Consider the following 27,363-nt stretch of genomic DNA (forward strand, 5'->3'; position numbering starts at 1 on the left):
CTCAGTCCCTTTCTGGCTCTCCCAGCCCCACCTCCTGCTACGTCCAGAAGCTGCCTGGCCTGGCGGCTGTTGCGAGGTTCAGACGTGTCCCCGGCTGAAGTTGGTACCTCTTCCTTCCTTCTGTCACTGCCGCCCTCCCACGCAGGGGATTGTGGACTCCGGTATTTCACAGCTGACCGCGGCCCATGGGGCCTGCAGAGTCTGTGATTGAGTGTGGTCACCCAGGGACACTCTTAGTGTGCAGGGACGCACTTTCCCGTTTGCACGGCTGCTCCATTGTGAGTTTCTGTTCCATCAGTGTCCTAAAACCTGGTGCTGCTCTTCCCTGCCTATGAATTGGAGCTAGGGCTTAAGAAAATGGAGCAACTGAGGCAAGAGAAAGCCTCAGGGAGAAGCCAGCAGTCTAATTTGAAGGGGGCACCTGTCTTCGAGTTGGAGACATTTTGAATTTGTCTCCTGGTGATGGAACTGAGCAAGGTGCCATGTCCTGGGGTCCTGCACTGCCCCGTTCACCTGCAGGGCACCTCCTGGCAGTTGGGCCCCAGCCAACAGCACCCCTCTCTTCATGAGGCCTGAGCACAAAAGTCAAACAACACGTGCCAACTTGAAGCTAATTTAGAAAGCACTGTAACATCAGCATGTCTCCAACAATAAATAGGACCTTCCTTTGGAGAAGCTGACATCATCCTGCCTTACGTGGGGTGCCAAGTGTGGGATTGGGGGGCAGGGACCTCTCTACAATGAATAGAGCAGCTTTCTCCATCCTCTGACAGTGGCCAGCATGCATATGTGAGTGCCACCTCCCATGGTCACAGGCTGGGACAAAGCACCCCTGGAAGCTTCCTGGGTCGGGTCGGAGGATGGGCACTGGCCACGGGCCAGCCACAGGACGCGCCCAGAAGACCTCCCTGGGGTCAGGGACAGGAGGGAGTTGGAGGACCACGTACCCCAGGCCTGTTCACTGCTGAGTCAGGTCTGCGGCTCCCAGGGCAACATGGCCTCGCTCCATGGTGCTCTGGTTCTCATCACAGTCACTTGTTAGGGACACAGCCGCCTCCGGCCCCTCCCCGCAGCTGCCCACCAGCAGAGAGCTCAGTGCCAGGTCTCTGCCTGCGTGGGCTTTGCACCACTGACTGTGCTCGCAGCCTCTGCAGGTGCCCACGTCACGACAGGCTTGTGACTGTTTCCTGGGGGCCGCCTGGCTCAGGGGCTGCCCTTCTCGGACAGTTTGCTGCTCCGTTGCAGTTTTCCAGGAGGGCTCGTGGCCTGCAGCTCCTGTCCTTCTGGCTGCCTGAGGGCCTTGCCGGCAGCCTAACACCTCCCAGGCCTCTCTGTCTCCAGTGCCCCATGTCCAAGCCCGCTGCCTCTGTGTGCACCTAGAGGACAGTCTCTTGCTCCTCACCACCTTCAGTCTGCTTCTGGGTGACTGTCACTCCGGGTCACCAGACCAGCTGTCTGGTGGGGATGCTTTAGCCTGCCTTTTGAGAGTTCTCTCTGCTGACCTTGGCTGAACGCCCAGGTAGACGGGTCAGCTTGTGCCCAACGTGTTGTTTAAATGCTGCGTATACATTTGTTCTAGAGTGGAGAGCCACCGGCCAGTTCTCCAGGCGGGGGAAGCTTGGAGGCCGTGACTGTCTGCAGCAGCCCTCTGCCTCTGCAGAGACTCCCAGGGTGGGCAGGTGGAGCAGGAGGTCACCTTGGCCCTACGTCATCAGCCATGTCTGGGGCTCCCATGCCTTCGGTTGGCTCGTGTATGTTAGAAACAGTCAAGTCTCCGGCGCACAAGGCCGCAGGACGGTGTCCTCCGCACGGTGGGCGGGGCGGAAGCGGCCCCTTTCCCGGAGGTGGCCCTTACAGGCTCACATGTGGAAGTGGTCTGTGCACGGAGGCCACAGAAGGCGGAGCCCACTGAAGCTGGAGCTACTTTGGAAGAAGGTTTAATTTTTTTCCAAATAAAAGTTCGGCCTGTTGGAGTGTCAGTGTGACAGACAGGCTGGAATGAGGCAATTCCATGGAGAAATCACAGGAGTAATTCCCACTCCTGCAGCTTCCGGGAGGGTGCCGTTTCCTGAGTCTAGCTCCTCCCTTTCTCTCTCACGTTTTGATTTTATTGCCGTTTTTTTCACGGTAGGAGAAACTGAAAACCTGCTTAGGTTTTGTAGCATCGCATTTTAGGAGAAAGCGATGCAGCTGGTGGCCGGGATGCACTTAATTCATGCTGCGTGGTGAGCCCTTCCCCTTCTGAGTTACTGCACAGCAGAGGTCTATGGGGACGGCCCCACCAAGTACTCTGATCGAGCTTTGTGACCCCTCTTGAAGGGAACCGCTTTCCAGGAACAAAAGGCATGAAGCCAGGACTGAGGAGACTGGGCGAGAGGAGATGGTTCTGCTTCTGAAGGGAGCCATTTGGTGTGACTCAGCTGGGTTCTCAGTGTGGCCCCAGAGCGAAGGGGCAGAGGCGGGGGCAGAGACAGAAGCCCGGGACCAGGTCCTGATACAGACAGGCCGACTCTCAGCCCGTGGACGTGACCCTGGGCTTGGAGGCCACAGTGCGTCCAAAGTGGACTGGGGACTTGTCCCTCCACACACTGAGGAAGTGGCTTCATCCCCAGATTTCTTTTGGGTGTAAAGGACCAAGTACCATTCACATCTTCAAATACCTCGTGACTATTCTGTGCAAACCCCTTGATGGTTTCCATTTGTACCAACTTGGGTGCAGGGGTCAAACTGGGTAGAATCCTCTAAAAAGAAATTGGTCTCAGATGCACTGGGTTGAATAGTGTCCCCCAAATTCATGTCTACGCAGAACCTCCCAAGGTGACTTAGTTTGGAAATAGAGATTTGTCGATGTAATCAGTCACGGATGCCGACGAGATGCGATGTCGTGGGATCTAAAACGGTGAGAAACACAGGAAGCAAAGCCGCATAAACGTAAGGGTAGGGATTTTGGTGACGCAGCCACGACCCGAAGAGTCCCAGGAGCTGGAAGAGGCAGGAGGGGCTCTCCCTCACAGCCCCCAGAGCAGTGCGGCCCTGTGATTTCGCACTGGCCTCCAGCACCGTGAGCGAATGTATTCCCGGTGTTCTCAGCCTGCTTGTGGTGATTCATTCTGGCAGCCCCAGGACACTGATACGATGAGCAAAGTGAAGCTGTTTGGAAAGAGTGAGAGAAATGTATGATGCCTGTGACAGAGCTCAGGGCGTCGTGTCCCCCTAGGCACATGTCCCCGTCACACCTCAGCTTCATGGGTTTGTTTTGGCCACCAGAGGAGGAAGGTGACGCAGGCATTGGGTGCCCCGTGCCCAGCATGGGGGCTCATGGCTGGTTGGTGCTGGCTCTGCTGGAACTGGGGGTCAGCTGGCATTTGATAGAGACCTTCCCTTTAAGGAGAACTTCCCCGGTGCCTTCTGGCACCTTGGGGCACATACAGCGACCCCTGTTTCTGAGCTGTGCTATGACATTAAGAGGACAAGCAGCTTGCCCGTGTTTTCTGAACCTGCCAGTGCGGTGGGGGGGAGGTCTGGGTCAAGAGCAGCGCTCTCTCCTGGGACCACCCGGGGTGCCCTGTCACTGTCTTCAGCAGTTTGCACAGGTCACAGAAAAGGAAACACTTGTTGTAGAATCAGAGGGCGCTGCCCCTGCCCCCGCCAGCCAGGCCCCCAGGACCCTCCCCCCTCCTAAGGGATCGGTCGGCGTGTAGTCTGCAGCCCAAGCACCTTGGTTGTTGGAGGCTTGCCTGCCCCTCGGCAGCCGGGGTGATGCTGTGACTTGGGAAATGAGTGAAATTCAATAGAGAAACCCAGTTGGGTTGAACATTCTTAACTGCTCGCCAGCGGCCGACTTCGTCATGCCACTTATCGGTACGACCTACTGGAACCCACTCTTGGTGGCAGCACACCCATAGGCTAAATGTCTCAATTCAAATGACTGTAATTAAGAGCAAACTTATAATTAAGTTTCCTACAAAAATCCCTGGGTGAGCGGTGCCCCACAGCAGTGAACCTGTTTCCCTGTGTCCCCCTTAAGGCGACAATGTGAGCTGACAGAGCTTTGTGGGTGCCTGATGCCCAAGGGCACCCACAAAGGACCCTGATGGGGGGAACCAAAGGATTCCCAGAGGTGCCGAGACCCGGGAGCCCTGATGAGCTGGGGCCACCTGCCAGGTGGAGCTGGTCACAGCAGCCGCTTCTTGGTTTGTGGCCTGATGTGCGTGCCCCCATCCCGGCTGTGCTGTGTGGAGACACGAGCTGCCATCAGTGTTTGCCACCCCGTCCGAGGTGTGGGCTGGAGCTCGAGAGTGGCTGCTGAGCCAGGACTGCATGTCCCTGCGTGTCCTTAGTCAGGATGGTCCGTACAGCCAGTTCTCAGCAGCGGGATGGGAGCAGAAGTGACAAGTGCCAGCCCCCTGGCACGGCCGGTAGGGAGAGCACTTTTTTCTGCACCTCTCGTCCCCCATGTACCTTCTGATCCCAAATCCTCTGCGACTGGAGGTGGCGGGAGCCCCACACGGAGGGAGCCCATTCCTGAACCCTTGAGGCTGATGCTCGCTGGTCCTCCATGAGTGAGGACGGCTGTCCAGCCTGCGTGGGTCACCCTGCTGGGCAGAGCTGGTGAGGCCTGCCGCATCTCCTCACGGCGGAAGTGCCCTCGGTGCTCACGGGTGCATTCAGGTATTCTAGCAGACGCAGATCGTCTGTGACAGAGGAGCCATCTCGGGGAGTGCCATTAGACACTCCAGCCCACACTGAAAGAGGTGGTCTGACGTGCTGTGTCCCGGGCGTGTCACTGCTGCCACAGCGAACGTCAAGGGGGCCGGCCCCCTCCCGCACGCCGCCTTCAGTACAGCGAGTGTACGCAGCCCACGGCGGTGGCCGGGTTTGAGCAGGGCTCATGCTCCTGGGGGCAGTTACTGCCCCTCCAGAGCCCAGTGGTCGCTACGAGCTCAGAGCCCTGTGAGGGCTGTTGTTCACGATGGTCCCTGGGTTCTAAGTGGGTCCTGGCGGTGAGTGTCAGTCACGCCCATGCGGCGGGTGGCCCCTGCCCCGCTCTCCTCACCCCACACTTCTCTGCGGGGTGGCCGTCGATGAACATAAATCATAGGTGACATCGAAGCAGGGTGTGTGACTCTGTAGACGACTGTTTAAATGTGTTCTTTTTTCTGAATTATGAAATGAGTACATTCTGTTTAGAAGCGGAAACAGTTCAGACGTGTGTGGAATCCGTGTGCTCTCACACCTGCTGGTTTCCCGGAGGAAACGTCTATGAACTGTCCGCTGCGATGCAGGACATTCCAGCACACCGTGTACACTCGTGTGTGTCCGTGACAGTGAGGAGGAGGATTGTGGTGGATTTTCACGTGCGTGGATTGTGTAGCGCACGCATCTCTGACTTTCTCTCCTCGCGCCTTTACCTGGAGACCAAACGCAGAGACATGGGGAGGACCCCAGCCTGGCAGCTGCCGTGGTGGCTGCTGCGGCTTGGACAAACTGGGTGCTGGCATCACGCTGTGCGCACGTGGGCCCCTCACCAGCAGCCTGTAGTGAGTGTTCTCTACACGCTTTTCCCCACTGGCAGTAAATGTGCCACGTGGCTGGTGATAACGTTATTTGGTACAATGCCTCTGGAAAGAAGTGGGTTCATATAAATCAAGACTCTTCACTTGTCCGTGTCCTTTGGCCCAGCAGCTCCCGGCATGGAAGTGTTACGGGAAACGCCATTGCCAGAAATCCAATGTAGCGCAGCAGCCGCCAGACGTGTCCCCTTGCCCCCTTGAGGACCCCTTCACCTGCTCCTTGCCGCTCTCTGAGGGAGGGCTGCTGGGCACACTCTCAGTACAGGCACCCCAGGCCATGTGGCGGGGCCAAGCCGTTAGGGTCCTCAGCAGAGTGACAGATAGAACACCGCGACAGGCACAGAGCGGGCTGCATGAGGATGTCCCACAGAATCTGGTGGAAACAGGAAAATGAAAAGTAACCACGCCGGGTGGCCGAGAGCAGGGCTGAGTCAGGACACGGCGTGCGCTTCTGTCGAAAGATCAGCAGCCGTTAAGGTTGTGCTCACAGGGGCTGTGGATAATGCGGACAACGTGTAGGTTAAAATGTCCAGGGAAGCGAGTAACCCTGCGGTCAGTGGTGGCTTTAGGGACTCGGTGACGCCAAGTCAGCCCTGTCCTTCTGGTTCCTTCCAAGGTCCTGTGAGCTCCGGGCTCTGTGTTCCCACGATTGTGTGTTTGCGTGAAATCCGCAGAGATGTCGGATGTGACCCAGTCGGGCAGCTGGCTGTGTCCTGCCCACACCTTTCTCCCCACTGCTCCCTTCGGTGGGGGTGGGGTGTCTGTGGGCACATGGGACCCAGTGGGGGGACTGGAGTCAGGGCTCATTTAGTTCAGCGCAATGGGCTTCTTCTGTGGCTCCCCGCCCCCTCCAGCGAGGCAGTGCCAGCGGGCCTCCCGCGTTCCGCGTCCTCTGCCCTCACCTGTGTCGGGAAGTGAAGCTGAGGAGCTGGGATTCTTGAGGCCGTGGGCCCCTCCCGTGGGAGCTCTTGGGGCAGAAGCTGGGAAGACGGTCCAGGAGAGCGTCTCTGGAAATAAGCCGGGTCCCTGAGGACCTTTCGGGAAGGGGTTCCGGGCACTAATCAACCTCGAACAACGGGGATTTTCTTTTCTCAGTCTCAGTTTGGTTTCGTAAACCAGCTCTGGCCACGCGCGCTGTGCTGCAAGCCTTTCGGATGAGGGACCTAGTAAGGTAGGCTCTGCCAGCACACGGGGGCCTGTTGTTTCCCACCTGAGAGGTGCACCCACTCAAAGGACGCCAGACACATCCACTCCTCACAGACAGGCTGTCATGGGCTTATTGTGCACAGCTCCAGGTTCCTGGTGTTTGCTAATGTGACAGTGACCATTCGCCCGCTCTCCATTTCACCTGCCCCCTGTGCTTGTCAGAGCAAGTCCCAAGTGTGCTTGAACTGGACACAGGGCCTGGGCCGGTCGGACAAGGGTGGGGTCCGCAGACCCCCGAAGGGTCTGCCCTGCAGGGTCTCTGCCACCCCCTGTGAGCATCTGGGGGGTTGGGTTTAGTGACACAGGTGCGACCAGTCAACATTTACATTCAACTTTCTTTGCTCTTAAAATAGCATGTGTCTATGTACGTGCAGAAATAGGTGACGTATATGTAAATGTGTACGTGTGCGTCCAGAAGCAGACTCAGACCCGCAGGCACCTCGTGTGTGACAAAAAAGGCTTCCATACCAAGGGCCAACACGGGTTATTAGGGTAACGGTGTGGAGAGAACGGGAAAGCCCCAGGTGACGTAGAAAGGTGTCCCCAGATGGAGTCAGCAGTGACACGCAGACATGAAACCCGGGCACTTCTAGAGAAAACCATGGCAGAATTATTATGTATGTTGGAGTGAGTAGCTCTTTTCTGATACAACAAGAAACCCAGAAGCTCTGAAAGGAAAGAATGGTAAATGTGACCCTTTAAAACATAAAATCTGGGGCATGAAAGCATGATTGCAGTGAAAGTGAGAGGGCAGCAGCACTCGGCCCACAGGGCCTGTAACTACCGGACAAAGGCACCACCGTCCAGAGGAAAGTGATCCGAGGCGCGAATATAAGGTCCAAAGCAGAGCAATCAGCCCAGAGGTGTTCTCAGCACATGGAAAGGTCCTCAGATGCAATCATGCTGATCCCTTGTCTCCATCACAGGGAATGTCATGTTTTGTTCCCTCCTGTACCCCACGCCCTGCCCTGGGCCAGAGCAGTTCCTGGCACAGACGAGGTTCTCAGTGAGCGTTTGCTGAATGGAGGCACCAAAAGTAAAATGAGTATCTATTAAGACATGTGCTGTCACTTTCAGATTGGCCTGGTCAAAGTTGGATGCCTCACTGTGTGGCCCTGGGCAGGAAGCCTGGCATTCCCCCGGGGTGGGAGGTGCGGTCGTTGGCTCAAATTGCAAACAGGATGGTCGGTTTGGCAACGCTGTGAAAACCACTAAGACATGCAGCCTCCAACCCACCAGTGTCCTGTGGGGCCAGCCTCACACAGGCTCCCTGGGGTGCCAGGCCAGCTGTGCACGGGTTGCTGCTGCGACAAGACCTGTAGGAGCAAAGACCAGAGCCCTGCATCCATCCTCGGGGCACAGACGCTGGTCAGCATGCAGTGGACACTATAAGCCCCCAGCAGGACCGTGCGTGCTGTCCTGACCTGGATCTCAGAGATGGAGCGTTAGATTTTTTAAAAGGTACAAAGCAAGGGCTTATTAAGGCACGTGTGTGTCCAGAAAGAAATAAAAGCAGATGTACTTATGTTTGTCTGTAAATGCACCAACATCTAAGAAGCCCACTGAGAGACTGTCAGCACCCAGTAACTCCAGGGAAAGGTGTGCGTCTGGATCTGGGAGTGGACGGTGGTATTTCACGTTATAGCCATCTGTAGTTTTTGGAAATGTGAATAATTAACAGTGGATGTATTATCTATTAAAACTGAAGTTGCTTTAGAAGGAAACGCGCAGCCATGTCCCGTGTACATATACGTACATACATATAAATTACATGTGCAAAAAATACAAAGTCAAAGCCATTGAGGCATTTAGGTGAAACACCTTTGGAAGTTTCTGTAATGATTGTCCTGAATTACTGTAAGTGACGTGCCTGTTATTGAATGTAGACGTAAGAGAAACAGAGACTCGGCTTTGTCTCTGCCGTGCTAACTACCCTGTTTCCCCGAAAATAAGACCGAGCCGGACAATCAGCTCTAATGCGTCTTTTGGAGCAAACATGAATGTAAGACCAGGTCTTATATTATACCTGGTCTTGTAGTAAAATAAGACCGGGTCTTACATTCATGTTTGCTCCAAAAGACGCATTAGAGCTGATTGTCCGGCTCGGTCTTATTTTCGGGGAAACACGGTAGATGCGGGCTGCTTACCACTGCAATTGTTTTGTGTATATCTGCTTGTATTGCAGAAGTCGTTTCTCTCTGACTGTGGCCTGTATATTTCCGGTGTGGATAAAGTAATTGTGCAGACAAGAGTCATCTTTCATCTCCTTACAAAGCCGTGAAGCCCCTCTGCCAGATGTTCTGCAGGAGCTGGCTGAGCACACGTGTTTACCGTGTGTTCATATCAGGTGGGACTGTGAGTCCCACGATTTCAACTCACCGATTAATTGCCTCAAACAGCCAGGGACCTTCACTGGCATTTAAACACAGGGATAACACCACGATGAACCCCGGCAACGGCAGAGCCCCATCTGCCCAAAGTCCTAAGATCGTGCTTTAACTGGGCCAGCGGCAGACGATGGGGGTGTCGGCCCGCCCCCACCTCAGCATGTGCTGGGGCCAGAGCACAGGAAAGGCTGCCTTTCGGTATTGGACACAGGGTGCGTGTTCCCACCTGCTCCTGTCCACCCAGCATGGGCTGACCAGGAAAGGCGCCGGGGTCGGACAGAACCCGGAGCCGCGTGGAGCCCGCGCTCTGTGCACACGTGGTCTCTTCTCGGCTCACCCTGAGCCCTGCACAGCTGTGAGCAGAGTGCTCTGTGGGGGCAGCTGCATGGGCCTGCCTGTGACAGCTCCGCAGAGGACCCAGTAGCCTGAGAGTGCCAGTTTGGGCAGTTTTGTGGTTAAGGAATAGTGAAGGGGCCACGGGAAGGTGGGGAAGTCAAGACCTGGGAGGACCCAAAGGGGCCGATGGTCTCAGCTTTGGTTTCCCATAGGCGAGCTGAGGACAGACGTGCCCAGGGTCGGGGTGGAGGGGGATGGTCAGTCCGGAATGAGGCCACCGGCTTGCATATCAACAGAGCATCAGCTGGAGGCTCCCTGCGGGGCCTCTGGATGTCTGTCTTGTGTCCTAAACAAGGGACGGGCCAGGCTTGCTCTGGATTAGCTTGGACCTCGGCTCTCAGGTCGCATGACCCTAGCAGATATCTGCCCCTCATTCATCACTCCTCCTTCGTCAGACCCTCCTGTGGCAGGAGCTGGGGTCGGGGTGGGCTGACATCAATTTGACCTGTGACCCCTGCCACCCCAGAGGTCACTGTTGTGGTATCTTGAGCCTCTGCCCTCTGTCCAGCTTTTGGCCTGTGCGTCTGTGTTACCCTGGAGCTGGGGCGTGCGTGGGCTCTGGTGGCCTTGCCTAGTCCTACGGGCTACAGCTGTGTGTGGGAGGCGACCGAGGGTGTGGCCTGGGAGGAGGAGGACCCTTGTGGGGTGATGGGCAGCCGACCAAGGGTTGACAGTGTGGGTTAGGGAACAGATAGCAAGTGTCTGCTGCTTGATGCAGCTTTCATCCCCCAGCTCCCGACTTCTCAAAACTTCTTCACAAACATCACCTTCTATCAGTCTACAGCTGTTCTGTGAGGTGAACACAGGCATCACCTTTATCCCGGTGAGGCTGGTGAGAAAAAGCACAACCAGCCAACGAGCAGAATAGAAGTTGAGGGCAACTCAGGTGTGTGCAGTGCCCAGGGCAGAGCGGCAGACCAGGTCTAGAACCTTCCAAGCCACAGCCTTCTGCCTGTCACACCAGATGTACAAGTGTCTTCCAACAAAAGTGACACATTTGGTGCTCAGCCACTTCAGCCTGTCGTCTTTTGTGGGAAAACAGTTTTCTTTTTCTTTCTGGAACGTTCTAGATCACTGCTTATCACCGTTACTCCCCCTCGTAGCTTCTTGATGGGTCCAGATATAACTGTAAGCATCAAATCTGTAGCTTTGTGTTTCTGGAGCTTTCAGAAATCCATTTTTATCATTCTCCATTCTCTGTCTGGGCCTTTTATTAGTTGCATGTCCAACCTGTGGATTCATTCTCTATATCTATGTTTCTTCCCTTTCCTCTTTTTTTCATTGAGGTGAAATTCACAACATAAAATTGATGATCTTACAGTGACCAATTCAGTGATAATTACTGCATTCACAGGGTGCAGCCACCATCTCTGTCTGGTTTAAACGTTTCTCCACCCAAAGAAAACCCGTTCTCCATTCATCAGTCTGTCCCCCCGGAGCTGCCCGTTCTGGATATTCCCCGTACTGGACTCATGCAGTAGGTGCCCTTCCGTGTGCGGCTCGTCACTGAGCACACGTTGTCAAGGGGTGTCCATGGTGCAGCCCACGCGAGTGTTTCGATCCACTGACGGCAGAATAGTTTTCCGTTGTCCGTCCACACCACGTTTTGTGTATCATCCATCCACTGAGGAACCTGTGCTGTTTCCACCTCCGGCTGTTATGTCGGTGCTCCTGTGAACACTTGTGGACACGTGTTTGTTTGAGCACCTGGATGTAGTTCTTTGGGGAAAGTACCGAGCAGGGTCTAGCACCTGAGGAAACACCATTTCACATGCCCAGCAGCAACATACGAAGATTCAAATTTCTCGACATCCTTGCTGATGTGTTATTGTCCTTCTTTTAAAAATCACCACCATTTCGGGGGCTGTGAAGGGGCCTCTCCTGATGGCGATTTTGCATTTCCTGCGAATGATGCCGAGCATGTCTGCTTGTCTGTGTGGCCATTTGTGTGTCTTCTTTGAAGAAATGCCTATTCTAAAGTCCTTCGCTCGTTTTTTAACTGGGTTGTTTGTCTTTTTCTTTTTTAATTGTAAGAGTTCTTTGTATATTCTGGATACTAGACCCTTATATCGGATATATGATTTAAAAATATTTTCTCCCAGTTTGTAGATTTTCATTTCATTTTCTTGATGGTGTCTTTTGGTGCAAAAAAGTTTTAAATGTTGATGTGCAATTTAATTTTCTTTTGTTTCTTATGCTTTTGACATCATATCTAAGAATTTGCCTAATTCAAGTCATGTCTCTTAAGTTTTAAAATATTTATTACATTCTTCTCTAATTTGGAACAATTGATACAGCCTTTCAAACCTCTATTCATTGTTTTTTAAATATTTGGAATAGATATGTATGTATTAGAGAATAAGAAAGAACTTTGGAAAATATAAATATAATTACATATAAATGTAATGGTATCTATAATCTATCTATTATGTGTCTATCTATTATCTATCTATCAATTCCTAGAGCTTGTTGGTATTCCCAAAATGTCATTTTTTGGCAGCATTTTGTTCCAGTTTCATGGGTAAAGCACCTCCTTAAATCGCCTTGAGGTCACTACGTAGAGCATGAAAGGACCCTAGGGAGGGCCTTGTAGTCTTCCTCTCTGTTACACGAGGTCTGCTGTCGCTCACTGACTGTGTCCTCCAGTTGACCTTGTCCTTCCGTGCTGTGCACTTGCTCAGGTGTCGGCCGTCCTGAGCTGCCCACTCACAGTTCAGAGCCAATCCGCAGGAAGGCGCGCTCCGACCGCGCTGTGTGACTGCAGAGTCTCTGCAGATGGATTGTGCTGGAGGCTGGGGGAGCGGGTGCTTGCCGTCAGTGGGGGTCCTTAGATGCCTGCAGTGGAGAGCCTCGCACGGGAGGGGAGCCCCCACCGAGGGGAACCCTCACCACAGGCCGTGGCTCTTGCCAAGCAGTGTGCCCACTTTGTTGTTTATTTGTCCATTTGTTTCGCTTAAGTCTGATTGCCGTGCACGTGGGAGGGACACTTGACCAGCCCATTTATGTCTTCAGTGGGTGGCTGTTCATTCATTTGCATATGCAGCTAGTCAGCCATCCAGCATTATCTAGTAAGCAGCTATGTTGTGTCAATCACACAGTTGATTAAAGTAGGTTTAAAGATGAGAACGCATGGCTTCTGTTTTCAGGGCGCTCACAGACATGTAATGAGCCATTTCAATGAGATACGCTAGAACAGACATATGTATAATGTATTGAAACACAGATGGACGACAAGGTCTTTGTGCTGTGAGCACAGGCTCTGCCGAGCATGGGCATTGGCTCTCTACCAGGAAGAGGGGAGCGCCTTTGCCAGCCAGACAGGGAGGCAAATCCCAGAACTAGAAACGTCCAGGGCAGAGGCACAAACGCAGAGATGCGTGATTGGAAAAGCCCACAGCTGAGCCCAGCAGACGCCGAGCAGGATGGTCATCGAGGTGGCGAGGTGACTTTGGCCCATGGGGTTTGTAATTCGCCGCTCGACACCAGTGCAAGTAGGTACATGTAGGCAAGACACTGAAGACGGGGTTCCTGCCTCCATGGAGTTCACCTTCTAGGAAGGAGCAGGGAATCAGCCAGTAATGTTACTACAGTCTGTGCAGTGATGAGACGCAGACAGAGGGAAGGGCAGAGCAAGAGTGTTCCCTCAGCGTGGAGTCGTAGACAGTGACCCAGAGCGTGGAGCCCCAGCTCCATCGTGGGGGAGCGCTGGGCCGGTCAGTCCAGATGGGGCAGGTGCGCCACGCTGCGCCACATGGGAGGGACTCTGGCAGAATTGTGGAGGGTTCCATTGAGAACAAGGTGCCGATGAGGAGGACAGGGGCTAGATTCTGTCCTGCAGAGGATGAGGTGGGGCTGAAGGCCGGGGCGGGCGGTGTTGGGGGGGGTGTCCACATCCACTGCCGGATGTGCAGTGGAAGTCCTGGCTTATGGACCGGGAATTCTGATTCTAGACAACAGAGCTGATGCCCCATGGTCACCAGTCCAGGAGAACTGGGAAAGGGAAACCCGAGACAAGGACCTTCCTTTGAGTATTTACCAAACAAAGGGTCTCTATTTACCAGATGCTTCGTGGTAAGTGTAGGCTTGCCTGGTTTTAATTTTTAATACCTTTGAAAGAAATAGTTGTGAAAAATGCAAGTTCCCCGGAAAATATCTACCATACTTGAAGCCTGAGAAACTGAATCTGACGGTGCCGGCTGACTTCAGAAAGCAACTCCATGAGCTCAGCTCTGCTTCTCCCGCCGTAGCCCACAGACAGGCAATCCCCAGCCTGTGTTCCTTAAAGGTTATGTTTGCCTTAAACTAATTAAAGCCATTTGTATCAAATGACTGGAATAGCCTCCCTTTTGAAAATAAAATAACTGAAAGAAGCTGGTTTAAAAAAAAAAAAAAGTCTGAGTTAATTTCATCAGCCGAGATGAGCACTGTGCTATTAATTTCATGACATCGAAGTGTGAAAATAAATCAGCCAGGTGCGGACTGCACTTTCATGTGGATTCGTCTGCAAAAGTCAGAGCTGACTCTGAATGGGCCCTGGAGAACAAGCGGCCTACGGGTGCTGGAGTGGCGTGTACGTAAACCAAACCGCTCCAGCCGTCGGATGTGCAGAGGGACTGCCTTTTGTTCTGGTCATGCAGGGGGAGGCGAAACATAAGTACACTTTGTGCATCGGACATGTACCCTGGTAAGTACATGTTCATCTAAAGCATGCAAATGCTTCCTCACAAATCACGATTTATATCTAGGAGGATTTTTGAAGCGATGTTTATCTCCTTCAAATTAGATACCTAATGAAGTCCTACTGATGCCAGGCCCCAGCTGGCTGCAGGGGACACAAAGACTGCCTGAGGCACCCGCCTCTCAGGCTGTGCCAGTCTCTGTGCCCTCACTGGGTTCTTTGCCCTCTGTCCTGCAACGACCACGCAAGGTGTGTCTTATAGGCGGCAGGAGAGGCCTCTTCAGGCCTGTTTCCTCTGTGCGCTCACTTGGGAGACTCGGAGATGCTGAGGGGTCCACAGCACTCAGCGGGGCCTTGACGAAAGCACGGAAACAGACACACGTGCACAGATCTTAGGTTCACTGCTGTGTCACCGTGGTCTTGGTTTCCATGCCCTGAGAGCGGCTACATTTTAACAAGAGCAATGATGCTGTGGGAGGAATGAATGGTCTTTCCCAGCGTCTTTGAAAGGAGCTGCCAAATGTGCCCTTACAATCTGCATGAGAGAATAATTGCTGCTGCTTCCTTCAGAAGCCCTGACTGGATGAACGAGCTGTGCTTTGCAGAGAAGATTGCGGGACCGAGGGCTGAGTTTGCACCTGTGGGGAGCAGGGAGGTAGACGCCTGTGTGCTCCTGTCCTGCAGGCTGATCCGGGGTCTCCTCGGGGCTGGGTCCTCTCTGCTCAGCCACAGGCAGACCCCATGCGGGGGACGAGACTGCTTCGGGGTGAGTTTGCCCCATACCTGCTAGGCTCCTGCTGCATGAGCGCCCCCCAGGGCAGATGCTGTGGGCGGTGTGGTGGGTTTGTCATCTCTGTCCACAGCCAGAGCCTTCCAGGTGGCAGTGCGTTGGGCGAATGGTCATGTCCCCCAGGTCACATGTGGCATTTGGGGACAAGTAGGGTTCAATGCGGACAAGAGGCTGGGCCCTCAGGTTGGAATTAGTGCCCTCATGGAAGAGACGCCAGTGCTTCACGCTCTCTGCCACGGGAAGGCACATTGAGAAGCATGTGTGCAGCCAGGGGGCGGCGCTCGCTGGACAGACTCCCACAGCGCTAGCACCTTGGTCTCGGACGGCCAGCCTGCGGAGCTCTGAGAAACAGGTCTGTTGGCAAGCGCCCATTCATGGCATTGTGTTAGGGCAGCTGAGCCAAGACAGGTATTGTTTTTCTCATTCTGTTGGGAAGATTGAAACTCAGGGTAAGCGATTCCCACAGCTCAAGGGAGTAAGTGGCAAAGCTGGGCTTTCGCTCCCAGGCCTGTCTGATTCCCAGCCCAGCCTGTGTGCCAAGCCCGACACCAGCAAGGTCCCCAGGGTGACGTGGCTGCCGTCTCACCCTCCGTGGTCTGATCCCCCCGGGCCAGGTCCCTAACTGAACCCCACGGCAGCCCCCCCCGCCCCCCCAGGCCGTGGCTCCATGGCGGGGTGCTCCCAGCCTAGCCAGAGGACTGGACAGTATGTCAACCACGTGGAGTAGGGAGCAGGGACCCTCCAGACGGGGGGCTCTGGCTCAGCTCCACAGCCGGCAGGCAGCGCGTGGGGGCGTCTGCGCCTTCCTGGTCTGAACCCTAACGGTCCTGCCCCGAGAATGCATCAGGCCCTGAGGCCCTCAAGGCAGCAGGTGTGGCTAAGAATAGGACACACTCAGCGACCGTAAGTCCCAGAAAAGTGGGCTTCACAAGCCTCCCTTGTAGATTATAATCGCTTTAATATCGTATCCCGTTTTTTACAAAAATATTCCTATTTGATAAAATGTAATGATGTAGTTTAGAATATGAATGTATTTAATCATGGGTTTCTCTTTCAAATATAACTGGAGGCTCTGTAAAAAGGTACTTTGAGGAAGTTTTAAAGTCTGAAGCTATGAATACTCGCGCTAAGATAGCGAAGGTGGTAAGTGCAGTGTGGGGATGCGGAGGCCGCGACACTTAATTTTAGCATTGTCAAAAGGCAGTAAGAAGAGTATGGCTCCTCTGGAGAGTCCTTTTCTTTTATGAAATAATAGCAACAGTCGAGGGAGGCCTTGAAAAAAATCTTCAGTTGGAAAATAAAAGTTAATCATTTTTACTATATCTATAAAACACTGTATAATATGTGTACAATATACTATGTGTAACATTATTTATAGTGACAATTGCATCTGTCATTGTCCTCACTTCTTTTAGCTTCCATGGCTCCCTGTAATGTCCACACGGGGGACCAGGGGCTGGCAGGTCTGACGCTGGGCCCGACCTGGCTTTCGGAACCCGCTGGCCCCCGCACCTGGGGACAGAGTTCCGTCACAGATGTCTCAGCTCTGGGACCTTGCGCTGGTTATGCCTCGTCTCCATGTCCCAGAGTCCATCTGCCGCCGGGCTCCAGACGGCCGTCTTGGCCTCAGCGCTGGCTGGTCACTCACTGCCCGCCAGGTGGCAGCTCCCGTGGCCTCAGAGAGCCTGCCTTCCCTCCCATCCCCTCACACATCAGCCGTCCTGAGAGCAGGGCCCAGCTTGGCACATACTTTTGACCAGAAGCGGTTAGAAACCTTTGTCTCCGGTGAGGACTTCTGTCCCCTGGGGCAGAAGCAGGAAGCAGAGCTTCCCTTGCTGGCTGTCACCTCTCGGTGACCAGAGCAGAAGGGGAATGCAGAGTGCCCGGGCCCCACCTCACAGAGCCCCCCTGGAGCCGGTGTGATGACTGGGCCATCAGCCATGCCTGCAGCTACCTCAGTCATGCTCAAATATCGATTAAGCTCCGATTGGCTTGCGGTAGGTAATATTAACAGGTTAGCAACATTTTCATTGGCCTCAAGACCAAAATCAAATAAAAACCTGTGATCCTTGCTTAATAACCTGCGGTTTGAAGGGGTCGCTGGGGACCTGTCCCCTCCCCGTGTCCCTGCCCCGGGGTGGTCATGTTGGTGAGCGGGGCTCTGCTTGAACTTTCCAGGATCGTGAGGCTCGGCCACACGAGCTGCTGCAGAGGCCGGAGGACCCCAGGCTACCGTGGTGGCCCTGGGGGTCGGGGGTGTGCTGTGCTCTCGAGGACCCAGGATATCCAGAAGGCCAGGATTCTTCCTGCCTCTGTTTAGTGCATTCTCAGATGGAAAGGAAGTTTGAAAACCAACCCAAATGATACAAACATCGATGTTTTTGTACTCATGACTCCATCCAGTGCTGCCTGGAAGAGTGGCTTGGCCTCTCGCCATGACCCACGAAAAGGAACAGAGAGAGGTTCCACCACAGCCCCTTCCTGGACGCAGCTCCTGTCCGGGGGCCACCGGGGCGCTAGCGGCCAGCTCTGCCACAGGCGCCTGGCTCGCCCGCCCTCAGCACACACCTGCTTTCCTCTGCACCGTGGGGAGGGCCGGGGTGTGTTTATAGGAGTCCCGGGGCCCCCACGGTGTGACATTGACTCTGTGTCGGCAGAGGCTGCAAGGCTGGGCTGACGGCCCCACGAGGGGGAACTGGCACAGCCCCCTCGGTGATGAGAGCAGCGGGTGTGTCCCCACGGATGAAGGTAAGCATGACGACCACCCGGGTCACCACCTGCATGTGTCGGTGATGCAGGTCCAGCTCTGCGGGAAGGCCCTGTTTTCTCATCACGTTTGTGTCTCTTTGCCGTGTACAGGGAGGCCCATCTGCCGATTGTGGCAGTGACCTGATCAGAGAGCAGCACGTGGGGGGGGACGAGGTCAACCCGGGAGCAGTGACACGGTGGGGCTGGAGGTTGGGGACGCCTGGGAGGGGCGGGAGTCCGGTCCTGTGCCCTGAGCTGCCTGGACCCACAGGTGTGACCCGGTGATGGGCTGGGGACACTGGAGGTCAAGGGTCGGCACCACCCGTTTCCAGATGGAGGCCAGGGCCCCTGAGAGGATACGGGGCCCCGGCTTCAGCTTCGAGAGGAAGGCGCGGGAAGCACACTCTGCCATCACGTGGCTCTCAAGCCTGTGAGGACCGGCTGTGACATGTTCGTCATGACATCATGAAAGCCCAGCCGATGGGGCAGCCACAGATATTCCAACCGCGAGCTGCGTTGCGTCCTTCTTTCCCAAAGGAGCCACTGTAGGGGCCACACGCCAGGCAGCTTCCTCGTTCCTGCTGAGCTCCTGGATGTCATCGCTCGGCACACAGTCTTGTTTTAAATTCAGATCCTGTTCGAATGAAGCGGGTAACCTCACGGTGCAGAGGCTCAGAGCAGCGCCTGGGGCGCCCTGCCCCCCAGAGACACCTCGGCTCTCAGGGGCACAAGGACAGATCCTGCGAGCCAGCCCAGGTCCGTACCTGCTGGGGCCCGGGGGCCGGAGGGGGCTGCAGGTCCTCGAGCTTGCCATGTTGGCGGGGCCATGTGAGAGCCTCCCTCCCTGTGACACAGCTTAAAGCAGCTTTAAGAAGCAGCTGCTGCTTAAAGCTCAAGGAGGACCCCAGGAAGCTGGGGAAGCCTGAGGACAAAGAGAGTGGAGTCTTAATGACTGTCCCAGGCTGTAGAGGCCGGTGAGGTGAAAACGGCCACACGCCAGGCTCCTTGCTGGAGGAAGAACACAGGGACTTGGCCTGTAAGCCACAGCGGGGGCTGGGGCCAGGGCCGGGGTGGGGGGCGCTGCCTGTGGGGCACAGGTGCCACTAAGGCCTCAGTGAATCTGGGGTGGGGGTCTGCGCGGGGAGCCTGCAGCGGACGTGCGGAAGCATGAAGGCTCCTCCCTGACAGTTCTGTCCCTTCAGCCTGTCACCTGCGCAGTGGCTGACGTTTGTCCCATGCTGCTCTAGGTGGGGTGCTAGCCGCAGAGGAGCCGCGCGCCTGCCCCCGAAACACCCTGGAAGTGTAAACCCCGGGCCCAGGGCCGAGGGCGTGCACATGGATTTCTGGCACCTCCATTCCCTCTTCGCTCCTCATCAGAAGCCTACCTTCATCAAAGAACTGGAGTGCTTTGGGTTCTAGAACAGTCCAGGGGCGATCCCTCGTCCCCACAGGCCACCCTGACCAGTGGTGACACCGGATCCTTGTCAAGTCAAACAGGCCAGCGGCAGAATCCAGAAGCTCCGCCTTGGGATCTCGGCTGGGGACAGAGGAAATGGGCCATGTTACCTGTGGTGTCACTTTTCAGGGCTGGAGGGCATTGCAGGGGTGCAGCTGTGTGACAGGAGGGAGCCGCCTTACAGGACAGTCGCCCTCTCTGGTGGAGAAAGCCAAGCGCACGCCCTGTAACCTGAATGTTTACAAACCTTGAATTCCTACAGAGGCAAATACAGGATGTTACAATCCGGTAAAAAGTGATTCTCTATGTGGCTCCTCAGCTCTAACATCCACTACCTATGAAAAATTCGGGTGGACCGAGATGGGTTGCCGTTTATATGGAATAATCTTTGTTCGAGTGGAGCTCAGAAGGGGCCTGCGGACCTCATTTGCCAGCCTTCGCTGGGGGAGCAGGAGGGCGGGGAAGGGGGGATCTGGAGCTTCAGGACCCAGGTTCTCGCAGCCCTGGCCCATCGAACGACCCTTCTCTCCAGCACACGATGTCCTGGCTGCGGGACGCTGTGCTGGCCCACTGAGCAGGGCCGAGCGCCGAGCCTCTGGGACTCCACTGCCGGGCAATTGTGCCGCCTTTTCACCCCTGTGGAGGCGGGCTGAGAAAGCTGTTACCATGTAGCTGCCGCCAGGGTTTCTGCCTTCCCCTCAGCTGTGGGATTGCTGCTGTGTTCCTCGGCGACATGGTAGGGTCTGTCCCAGTGAGTGTCGTCAGCAGTGGGCATTCTGGGTGTCGTCTTCATGCCCGCCGTTGCACTTCCAGGCGTCTGGGTCCTTTCCCTCATGGCCTTGCGTCCCACTGTGTCAGACACTCTGGTAACATGCTTGAGAAGATGGCAGCCTCTGTGGCCCCTGGTGAGAGGGGGGAGCTGGAGGGCAGGGTCTCCATGACAACCCACTGTTGCCACCTCTGTGCCCGCTGCCCTGGCAGCAGCTTCCCGGCAGCCTGGCAGAAGCCCAGCTCTGGGGGGCAGCTCCCGAGGGGTTGCCGCCTCTGCCTCCTGCTTCCATCCCTGAGCCCAAGGGCACCTGCCCAGTCCTGCCCTTCTTTGCAAACTCTGCGCCAGCCGGGCGTAGCCCGTGTAGTGATGGTTTTGCAGGGATGGGTGGGGCCTGAGCCCTGCTGGCAGGTCTGCATGGTAGGGCCGGCTTGCAAGGAAACGGGTTTGCTTCTGGGAGCACCCCCTGCTCCAGGCCCACTTCACCCGGCTGCAGCCAGGCCTCGCTGGCCCACCTCCAATCCCAGCCCCCAGGTCCCCGCAGCTCTCTAGGTTTGTCGCGTCTCTCTCTTCCATCAGTGCCCCTGGGCCAGCAGCTCATGCTCATTTATTGCTCGGCATTAGAGCTGGACTCCGGCCACTTTCCCAAAGACCGAGTCTCCCATGGATGTGTCTGTTCTTAGGAGGTGAACTCTGAAAATCAATGTGCTCGTCAAGCCTCATTTAGAAGCACATACAGCGGCCCTGAGTGGGTCCGTTTTATCATCTATAACATGAATTTCATTTTCCCTTATTTTATTGTCAAAAACTTCAAAGGAGCCCAATGCCACTTAAATTAACAAATAATTTTAGCCCTCCCTAGTGGTTTGCTTTGTAACCTGGAAAATAACTCGCCTTGTCCATTTTTCTTTTGTGTAAAATGGGATGGTTTCCTACTTTGCTGAAGTGGTGTGCAAACCATTTGAAGTTGGTACTTATGGGGACAGTGTTCAGAATAGAATCCCATTCATCGGTCTCCCTAAGACACCTCTGTAAGTGGAGGGCACATAATTTGTTCTTGGAGGTGAGAAAATTCACACATAGAAATGGGGTCACTAGCTTGTGGCAAACAGCAAATGGAGCCCCAGTGACTCCAGGATTGTCCCCTGCCACCCCCCCACCAGGTGCTATGCAGGCCTTTCTAGTAAGAGAGGTCATTGGAGAGAGTCGCCCACATGACCCATCTGCAGAGCTGTCCCAGTGTCACTCCCATCGCTGCAGGAGAGGCCAGTGTGCACAGAGCCAGTGCTGTGCATTTTCCTTGCAAACCTTCCCCTTGACAGCGGTGGTCTGCAATAACCAGGACCCCGTCATCCTGCTGTCCCCTCCTACCTACGGGCACCACACAACCAGGACCCCGTCATCCTGCTGTCCCCTCCTACCTACGGGCACCACCAGGGCATGTGGTGCTGATTGGCCGTGGGTCAGGGTGTCCTCAGTCTAGGAGGAGATGGCTCACCTAACTATAAATTCTGTCAGAGGTCACTGTTGGCTTTTCAGGGGAGAAAAGGTTCATCCTCTTTTGCGCCCCGCTCCTTAGGGCTAGTCCATCTTCTAGGTTAGGGGTGAGCCATTGTCCCAGCAGGAAACCCCAGGCCTCCCTCCAAGGTCACTCTTTGTCCCGTATTCCTTTGGGATATGCCCCAAGCAGCTTGAGAGAGTCTGTTGACTTTTGGAATCCCAGAAGCAGAAGAAACTTAAGAGATTGGTTTATTTTATAGATGAGGAAACTGAGACCAAGAGAGGTCAATATTTTTTTTTCTTTTTTTATTTATTTTTTAATCAATTTTATTGGGGTGACAATTGTTAGTAAATTTACATAGATTTCAGGTGTACAATTCTGTAATACATCATCTACATATCCCATTGTGTGTTCACCACCCAGACTCAGTTCTCCTTCCATCACCATATATCTGATCCCCTTTACCCTCATCTCCCTCCCCCCACCCCCTTACCCTCTGGTAACCACTAAATTATTGTCTGTGTCTATGAGTTTTTCTTTCTCATTTGTTTGTCTTGTTCTTTTTGGTTTATATACCACATATCAGTGAAATCATAGGGTTCTCTGCCTTTTCTGTCTGACTTATTTCACTTAGCATTATTCTCTCGAGATCCATCCATGTTGTCACAAATGCTCCTATATCATCTTTCCTTAACGCCGAATAGTATTCCATTGTGTATATATACCACAAGTTCTTTATCCATTCATCTATCGAAGGACATTTTGGTTGTTTCCATGTCTTGGCCACCGTAAACAAAGCTGCAATGAACATTGGCGTACACGTGTCTCTATAGAGAAATGCTTTTATATTTTTGGGGTAGATACCCAGGAGAGCGATTGCTGGGTCATATGGTAATTCTATTCGTAATTTCTTGAGAAACCTCCACACTGCCTTCCATAGCGGCTGCACCAGTCTGCATTCCCAGAGAGGTCAATATTTAGTGAAATAAAAGTAGGTTGAATCTCAGAATCGCCCTTTGAATTAGCAGAGGCTGACATATTTCTCATGCCTTTTGACAAGTCAGACAAGTTTGACTTGTCTGCAATGGTTCTTTATTTTAATATATTTAACAAAGCAATTTTTTGGACGGATAAAGAACCCTAGTGCTTTTCTGAACCTAGGTCTTCTGTGCTGATGCCAGGGAGTGAAATACCGCAGGCTCGCAGCCCCACCCTGCCGTGGCTAAGCTGCCTCTGGTCTGGGGCCTGATGCCAGATGATGGCAGATACCTTTGTGTCTTCATGGTTCTGGGACTTTAAGAGAACAGGTGGCTTAGATCCGGACTAATGACCAAGACGTGATGTGCTTGGGAGCAGGCTGTGGACTCTGAATAGGACGAGAGCAGGCCCACCTCGTTCTTTTAGAGAAACGAAGCTGGTTAAGTGTCCAGAGCCACATCTTGCCAAGAGAAGGGACATGGTTTTCTTCTCATTTTTGTCAAGGGGTAAGTTATTGCCACTATTCACCTTCCAAGTCTCTTGTCCTGTGCTCCCCTCTGGGCACCGTCACCGCCTCCTGTGCCTTTTGTGGGGAGAAGCTCACTGCTCTCCACAAAGAGCCAGGATTGTGCTCGGTCCTACATGGGCAGTGAATACACTCTTGTCAGTTCACTGCCGTGGGGCTTTCAGCCTGGACCCCTGTGCTCCTTGCAGACGTCCAGGCGACCTCCCCAGTTCTGGTCACTCAGCGGGCCAGGAGGAAAATCAAACCAAAGGCCATTTGAGAGCAATGTGAATCGCAGAGCTGGGCTGCATCAGTAGATGGAGCGCACGGGGAGAGAGTCCCATCCTGCCTCTCGGAGCCCGGAAACGTCTCCTATGCGCCCCTACGTACCTTAGCTCCCAGAGCCAACTTGCTGACTTTCTTCCACAAATGACTTCTCCTGGACACTCGGGACTATTTATGACAACATCAACAGAGTTTGTGGAGAGGCCCAAAGCAAGAGCACTTCAGCCTGTCGGAGTGGACCCCAGAAATGGCCCGCAGAGAAAAGCACCTCCACAGTAGGATGGCTGTACCACAGACGCGATGGCCCACGAGGGAGCCCAGGGTCTGCGGCTCCGCACACAGGTGACCTCCACGGTGGCTGCGACCTGCGACGGTGAGAGAGCCAGCATGGTGGAGACGGCGCAGGGCAAGCCGCACACGTCGGGGGATTCTGGGGGATTGTGAGACCGCCCAGCTGTCTTCTCAAAGAAGCAGCCACGATGGGAATCACAAAGCCACATCGGAAGAGGAGACTTACAAAGGTCAACTGGTCTCAGTAAAAGAAGGGTTAATGGTTTCTGAGCTGCTGAGGGAACGGACACGTGTGCTCCCGTCAGAGGAGAGCATGGCCTGCATGCGGCCTCGCTGGACGTTGTCCTCATGCCCGTCGACGATGCGGGTTACTAACTTCGTTCATCGAGAAGACATGGCGAATCCTTGTAACAACCGCTCTGTCTGAGCAGTGCCGCCAGCTGCCACAGAGCAGACGCCGGGACCAGGACGTCACCCCGCTCTTCCCTGGCATGGCCTGTGCGGAGTCGAATGCAGTCCACAGCGAATGGGCGGAAGAAGCCACCGGCACAGGTCCAGCCACAGAACAGGTCCCAGTCCTGTCGCAAGCCCATGGACTCTGGGCTCACAACCGAAACATGCGACTTCGTTCAAAGTTCAAGCTTTTCTGCCCCTTTCCTTGGACCTGCTTGGGGCTGGGTCTCTGTAGGAGGGGAGGAGGGCGGGATCAGTATATGTTTCTTCTCTGGCCCCGCTCACTCAGCAGGGGATGAGGGCCCCGGGTCCTGCTGCTCGCTCTGGGGAGTCTCCTGGGACTCACTGGTGTTCCCTGTGGCTGACGCCTTCCTTTCTCACAGGCGCTGTTCTGGTGGCTCTCTCCTCCGTGGCCCCCACACAGGTGCACAAGCTTCTCTGGTGTGTCTGACCACCTGGGCGCCGCTCCCCACCCTGTCTCCTCGGCTGCAGGTGGGGAAGAGCTGGGGTTCCTGGACGGGTGCCACCTGGGTAAACGGTGCCACTGGGTAAACGGTGCCCCACTTTCTTCCTAGCTGGTGGTGGCTGCATCGAGGCCCTGGGCTGAGGCCACCACAGCTCCATTGTCACCTGGTTACAAGCACGCTCCATCAGATGAGGGGACGGGGCCGAGAACCTGGATAATCTGTTGTTGATCGAATCGAGTCCCCCACACTTGCTCTGTGAGTTGTGACACCGGAAGAGGAAGTCACCGGGGCTGAGGGTCAGGAGCTGCCAAACGGTCTCCATAGGACAGCGTGGGCAGCCATGGAGGAAGTGTGGCCAGAGAGCTGGATTTGGCGCCATCAGCTCCGTGAGCTTCTGCCTTGTGCACACACCACACCTCAGTGGGGACCGGACATTTGGTCCGAGTCCAGAGCTTTCCCCTTGGCACTGCTCAGCCTCTGAAGTACGATTGTCACCAGAATGTCCCCAGAGTGAGGTGAGTCCCCACTGCGGCCTGTGGATCAGGCTCTGCAGCCATGTGGTGCCAGGGGCAGATGCCCACTGGGCTGGACAGCTGGACCCCAGGTGGGCCCCCAGCCTGCAGGGCCCCTTCCTGCAAACCTCCTTCCCAGAACGGGGCAGACGCAGCCAGCAGTGGGAGCAGGAGGATGGCACTGGTGGCCCCGTCACCCCATCGCCCCCAAGTGCAGATGCCTGGGCTTGAAAGAGGCCTCAAGGCACCGTTCCTGCCACTTCCTTGTGTGTGCTCGCACACATGCACATGTGTGTACACACGTGTACTCACACAGGTACACAGCCACACACAAGCACGTGTGTGCACACTCACACATGCACATGTGTACACACACATGCTTGTGCACACACGTACGTGCACACGCACACTCATGCACACGCTCATGTACAACAGTGCTCCCGGGCTCGCGTCCTCCCTTCAGCCAGGAAGGATCCACTGGGACCTTTCTGTGCTGCACAACCTGTGGCTCCAGGTCGAGGGGTCCTGACCTTCGAGCTGGTGGGAGAGACGCTTCCAGGGTTTCCTCAGTGAATGTATGTGTCAGGCTGGCGTGAGGCTAAATGGTTTGGGTTTTCCTTCTAATCCTTGGTATTAACGGCGGATAATCTTGCTGTCGTGGCACCTCTGTGCCACTTGCAGACGTCTGAGAACCAGATGGAATGTAAACTTCCTTTTCGTGTTCAGAATCTTTTCCGTATTCGGCACCCCCGGTTTGACACTTCCCGTCTCCCCTCCCAAAGGTCGTGGGGGCTGACCTGAGGCAAAGCAGCGCCCACGTCAGTGGTGAGCACACAGACACCGGGCCCGGGCGGCCCTCGGGGGCCACCAGCCGCTGAAGCCTAAGAAAGCCTGGCGCTGCTGTCACATGCTAGCTGTCCCCGCCAGGGAGCCCTTGTCCCCTGTCCAGAGCCACTGTGGCCGGGTGCACGAGGCTTGGCCAACAGCGTGTGGCTGGTGCCACACGCAGGCGCAGGCAGAGTGGCCGGGGCAGTGCTGTCATTGGGGGAACTTGTCACGGGCTACAGTCCAGGGCACGTGACAGCACTCCTTCCTGTGGGGGCAGCGTTTGCCAATTGAGTTCTCAAGGCCACGTTTTGCTCTTGTTTAGCTTTTCCAAAATGATGTGACAAATGGCATGCTAATTCATGGTGATGGTTTTGCTCCCACAGACAGAAGCAGGGAGCGAGGCCGAGCGCCCTGCGCCCCGACCCTGATGCTTCATGCGGAGAGGCAGCGGCCGGCCAGGGATCGCGGAGACAAGGTTGGTGCTGGCTGAGCCCGGGGTCGGGAGGACTGGGGCGGCCCACCCGTCACTCCTGTTCCCCCACGTGGCTCTGTGCAGGGACGCTTAGCCAGGCTGCTGTATGACAGTCAGATCCCAAGATCCTGAGGTCGCCTGGGAAAAAGGGCGGAGGCATCGAGAGCTGTGAAGGGAGCAGCCCGGCCATGGAGCGTGGGTGTGACCCTGGCTCCCGGCTGCTCGTCCCCAGCAGTCAGGAGGGGCTCCCGGCCGCAGGGTGGCCGGCTGCAGGCAGACACCACTCAGGCTGCGGTCTTGTTTGCAGTTTACTGTTAAAGAAAAGCCAACACATGTTTGTTTGAACACATTCTAGCCTTAGGCCTCCTCCCCGTTTGCCAGATGCGGTTTAAGGACTGACCATGAAGCATCGCTGGTTTGCCTTCACCTGAATAACCCAGGAGTTTGCTGTTACGGCTGCATTTGAAAATCTCAAGTGGCATTTAATTTGTCCAGAACTGTCACGCACACTGGAGGCCTCTGGGCTGCGCAGTGTTTTGCTCACTTGCTCTCTCATTTGACTTTTGTCAGCGTTCAGCACAGGCCCGTGACAGCTCTGTCCCCGCTGGTTTTTGTGCCAGTTGCCCATAGCGAGAATTCCTGGCACCATGGCCGGTGCCCGCGGCTTCTGCCCCGTCGTGGGTGCCACACGAATGGTGTAAACTGGTCAGGAATGTTAGTCCAAATTAAACCTTTTAGGGCTTTTCTCCGGGAGACCGGCGTCCGTGCCAGAATTACATATTTCTTAATCAGACCATCTTTCCAGGCCCGTAACGACTTTCTTTATCACTTTGCTCTGCGCGTCTAATTCACTTTTATTACTGTGGCGTGGAAGGACAGCTTCGTGCCATGATTAGCCTTTTTGTCATCAACAGGAAGTCTTCACCCTCGAGCGCCTCGTGGAGACGGCCTCGGCAATTAGCAGCGCACAATCCCAGCGTGGCCAAATTTAAGTGTTTGTCCCGTCACAAATCACCTCCCGCCATATTTCCTTGAGTAATTAGCGGGGTAATCTAGTACTCGGGGGCC

General features: G+C 54.9%; 1 protein-coding gene across 3 annotated transcripts in view; it reads left to right on the forward strand.

The window, feature by feature from the left end:
• TCERG1L (transcription elongation regulator 1 like) overlaps positions 1–27,363 on the forward strand; it is a 411,473-nt gene that overhangs the window by 341,622 nt on the left and 42,488 nt on the right. For all 3 annotated transcript variants that reach the window (XM_081074119.1, XM_081074120.1, XM_081074118.1), the window contains one exon: positions 26,207–26,298. In XM_081074119.1, the coding sequence (XP_080930245.1) occupies positions 26,207–26,298 (92 nt within the window). The remainder of the gene's footprint in view (positions 1–26,206; positions 26,299–27,363) is intronic.

The sequence above is a fragment of the Rhinolophus hipposideros genome (assembly GCF_964194185.1).
Source record: "Rhinolophus hipposideros genome assembly, chromosome: 15".
NCBI classification, from domain to species: Eukaryota; Metazoa; Chordata; class Mammalia; order Chiroptera; family Rhinolophidae; genus Rhinolophus; species Rhinolophus hipposideros.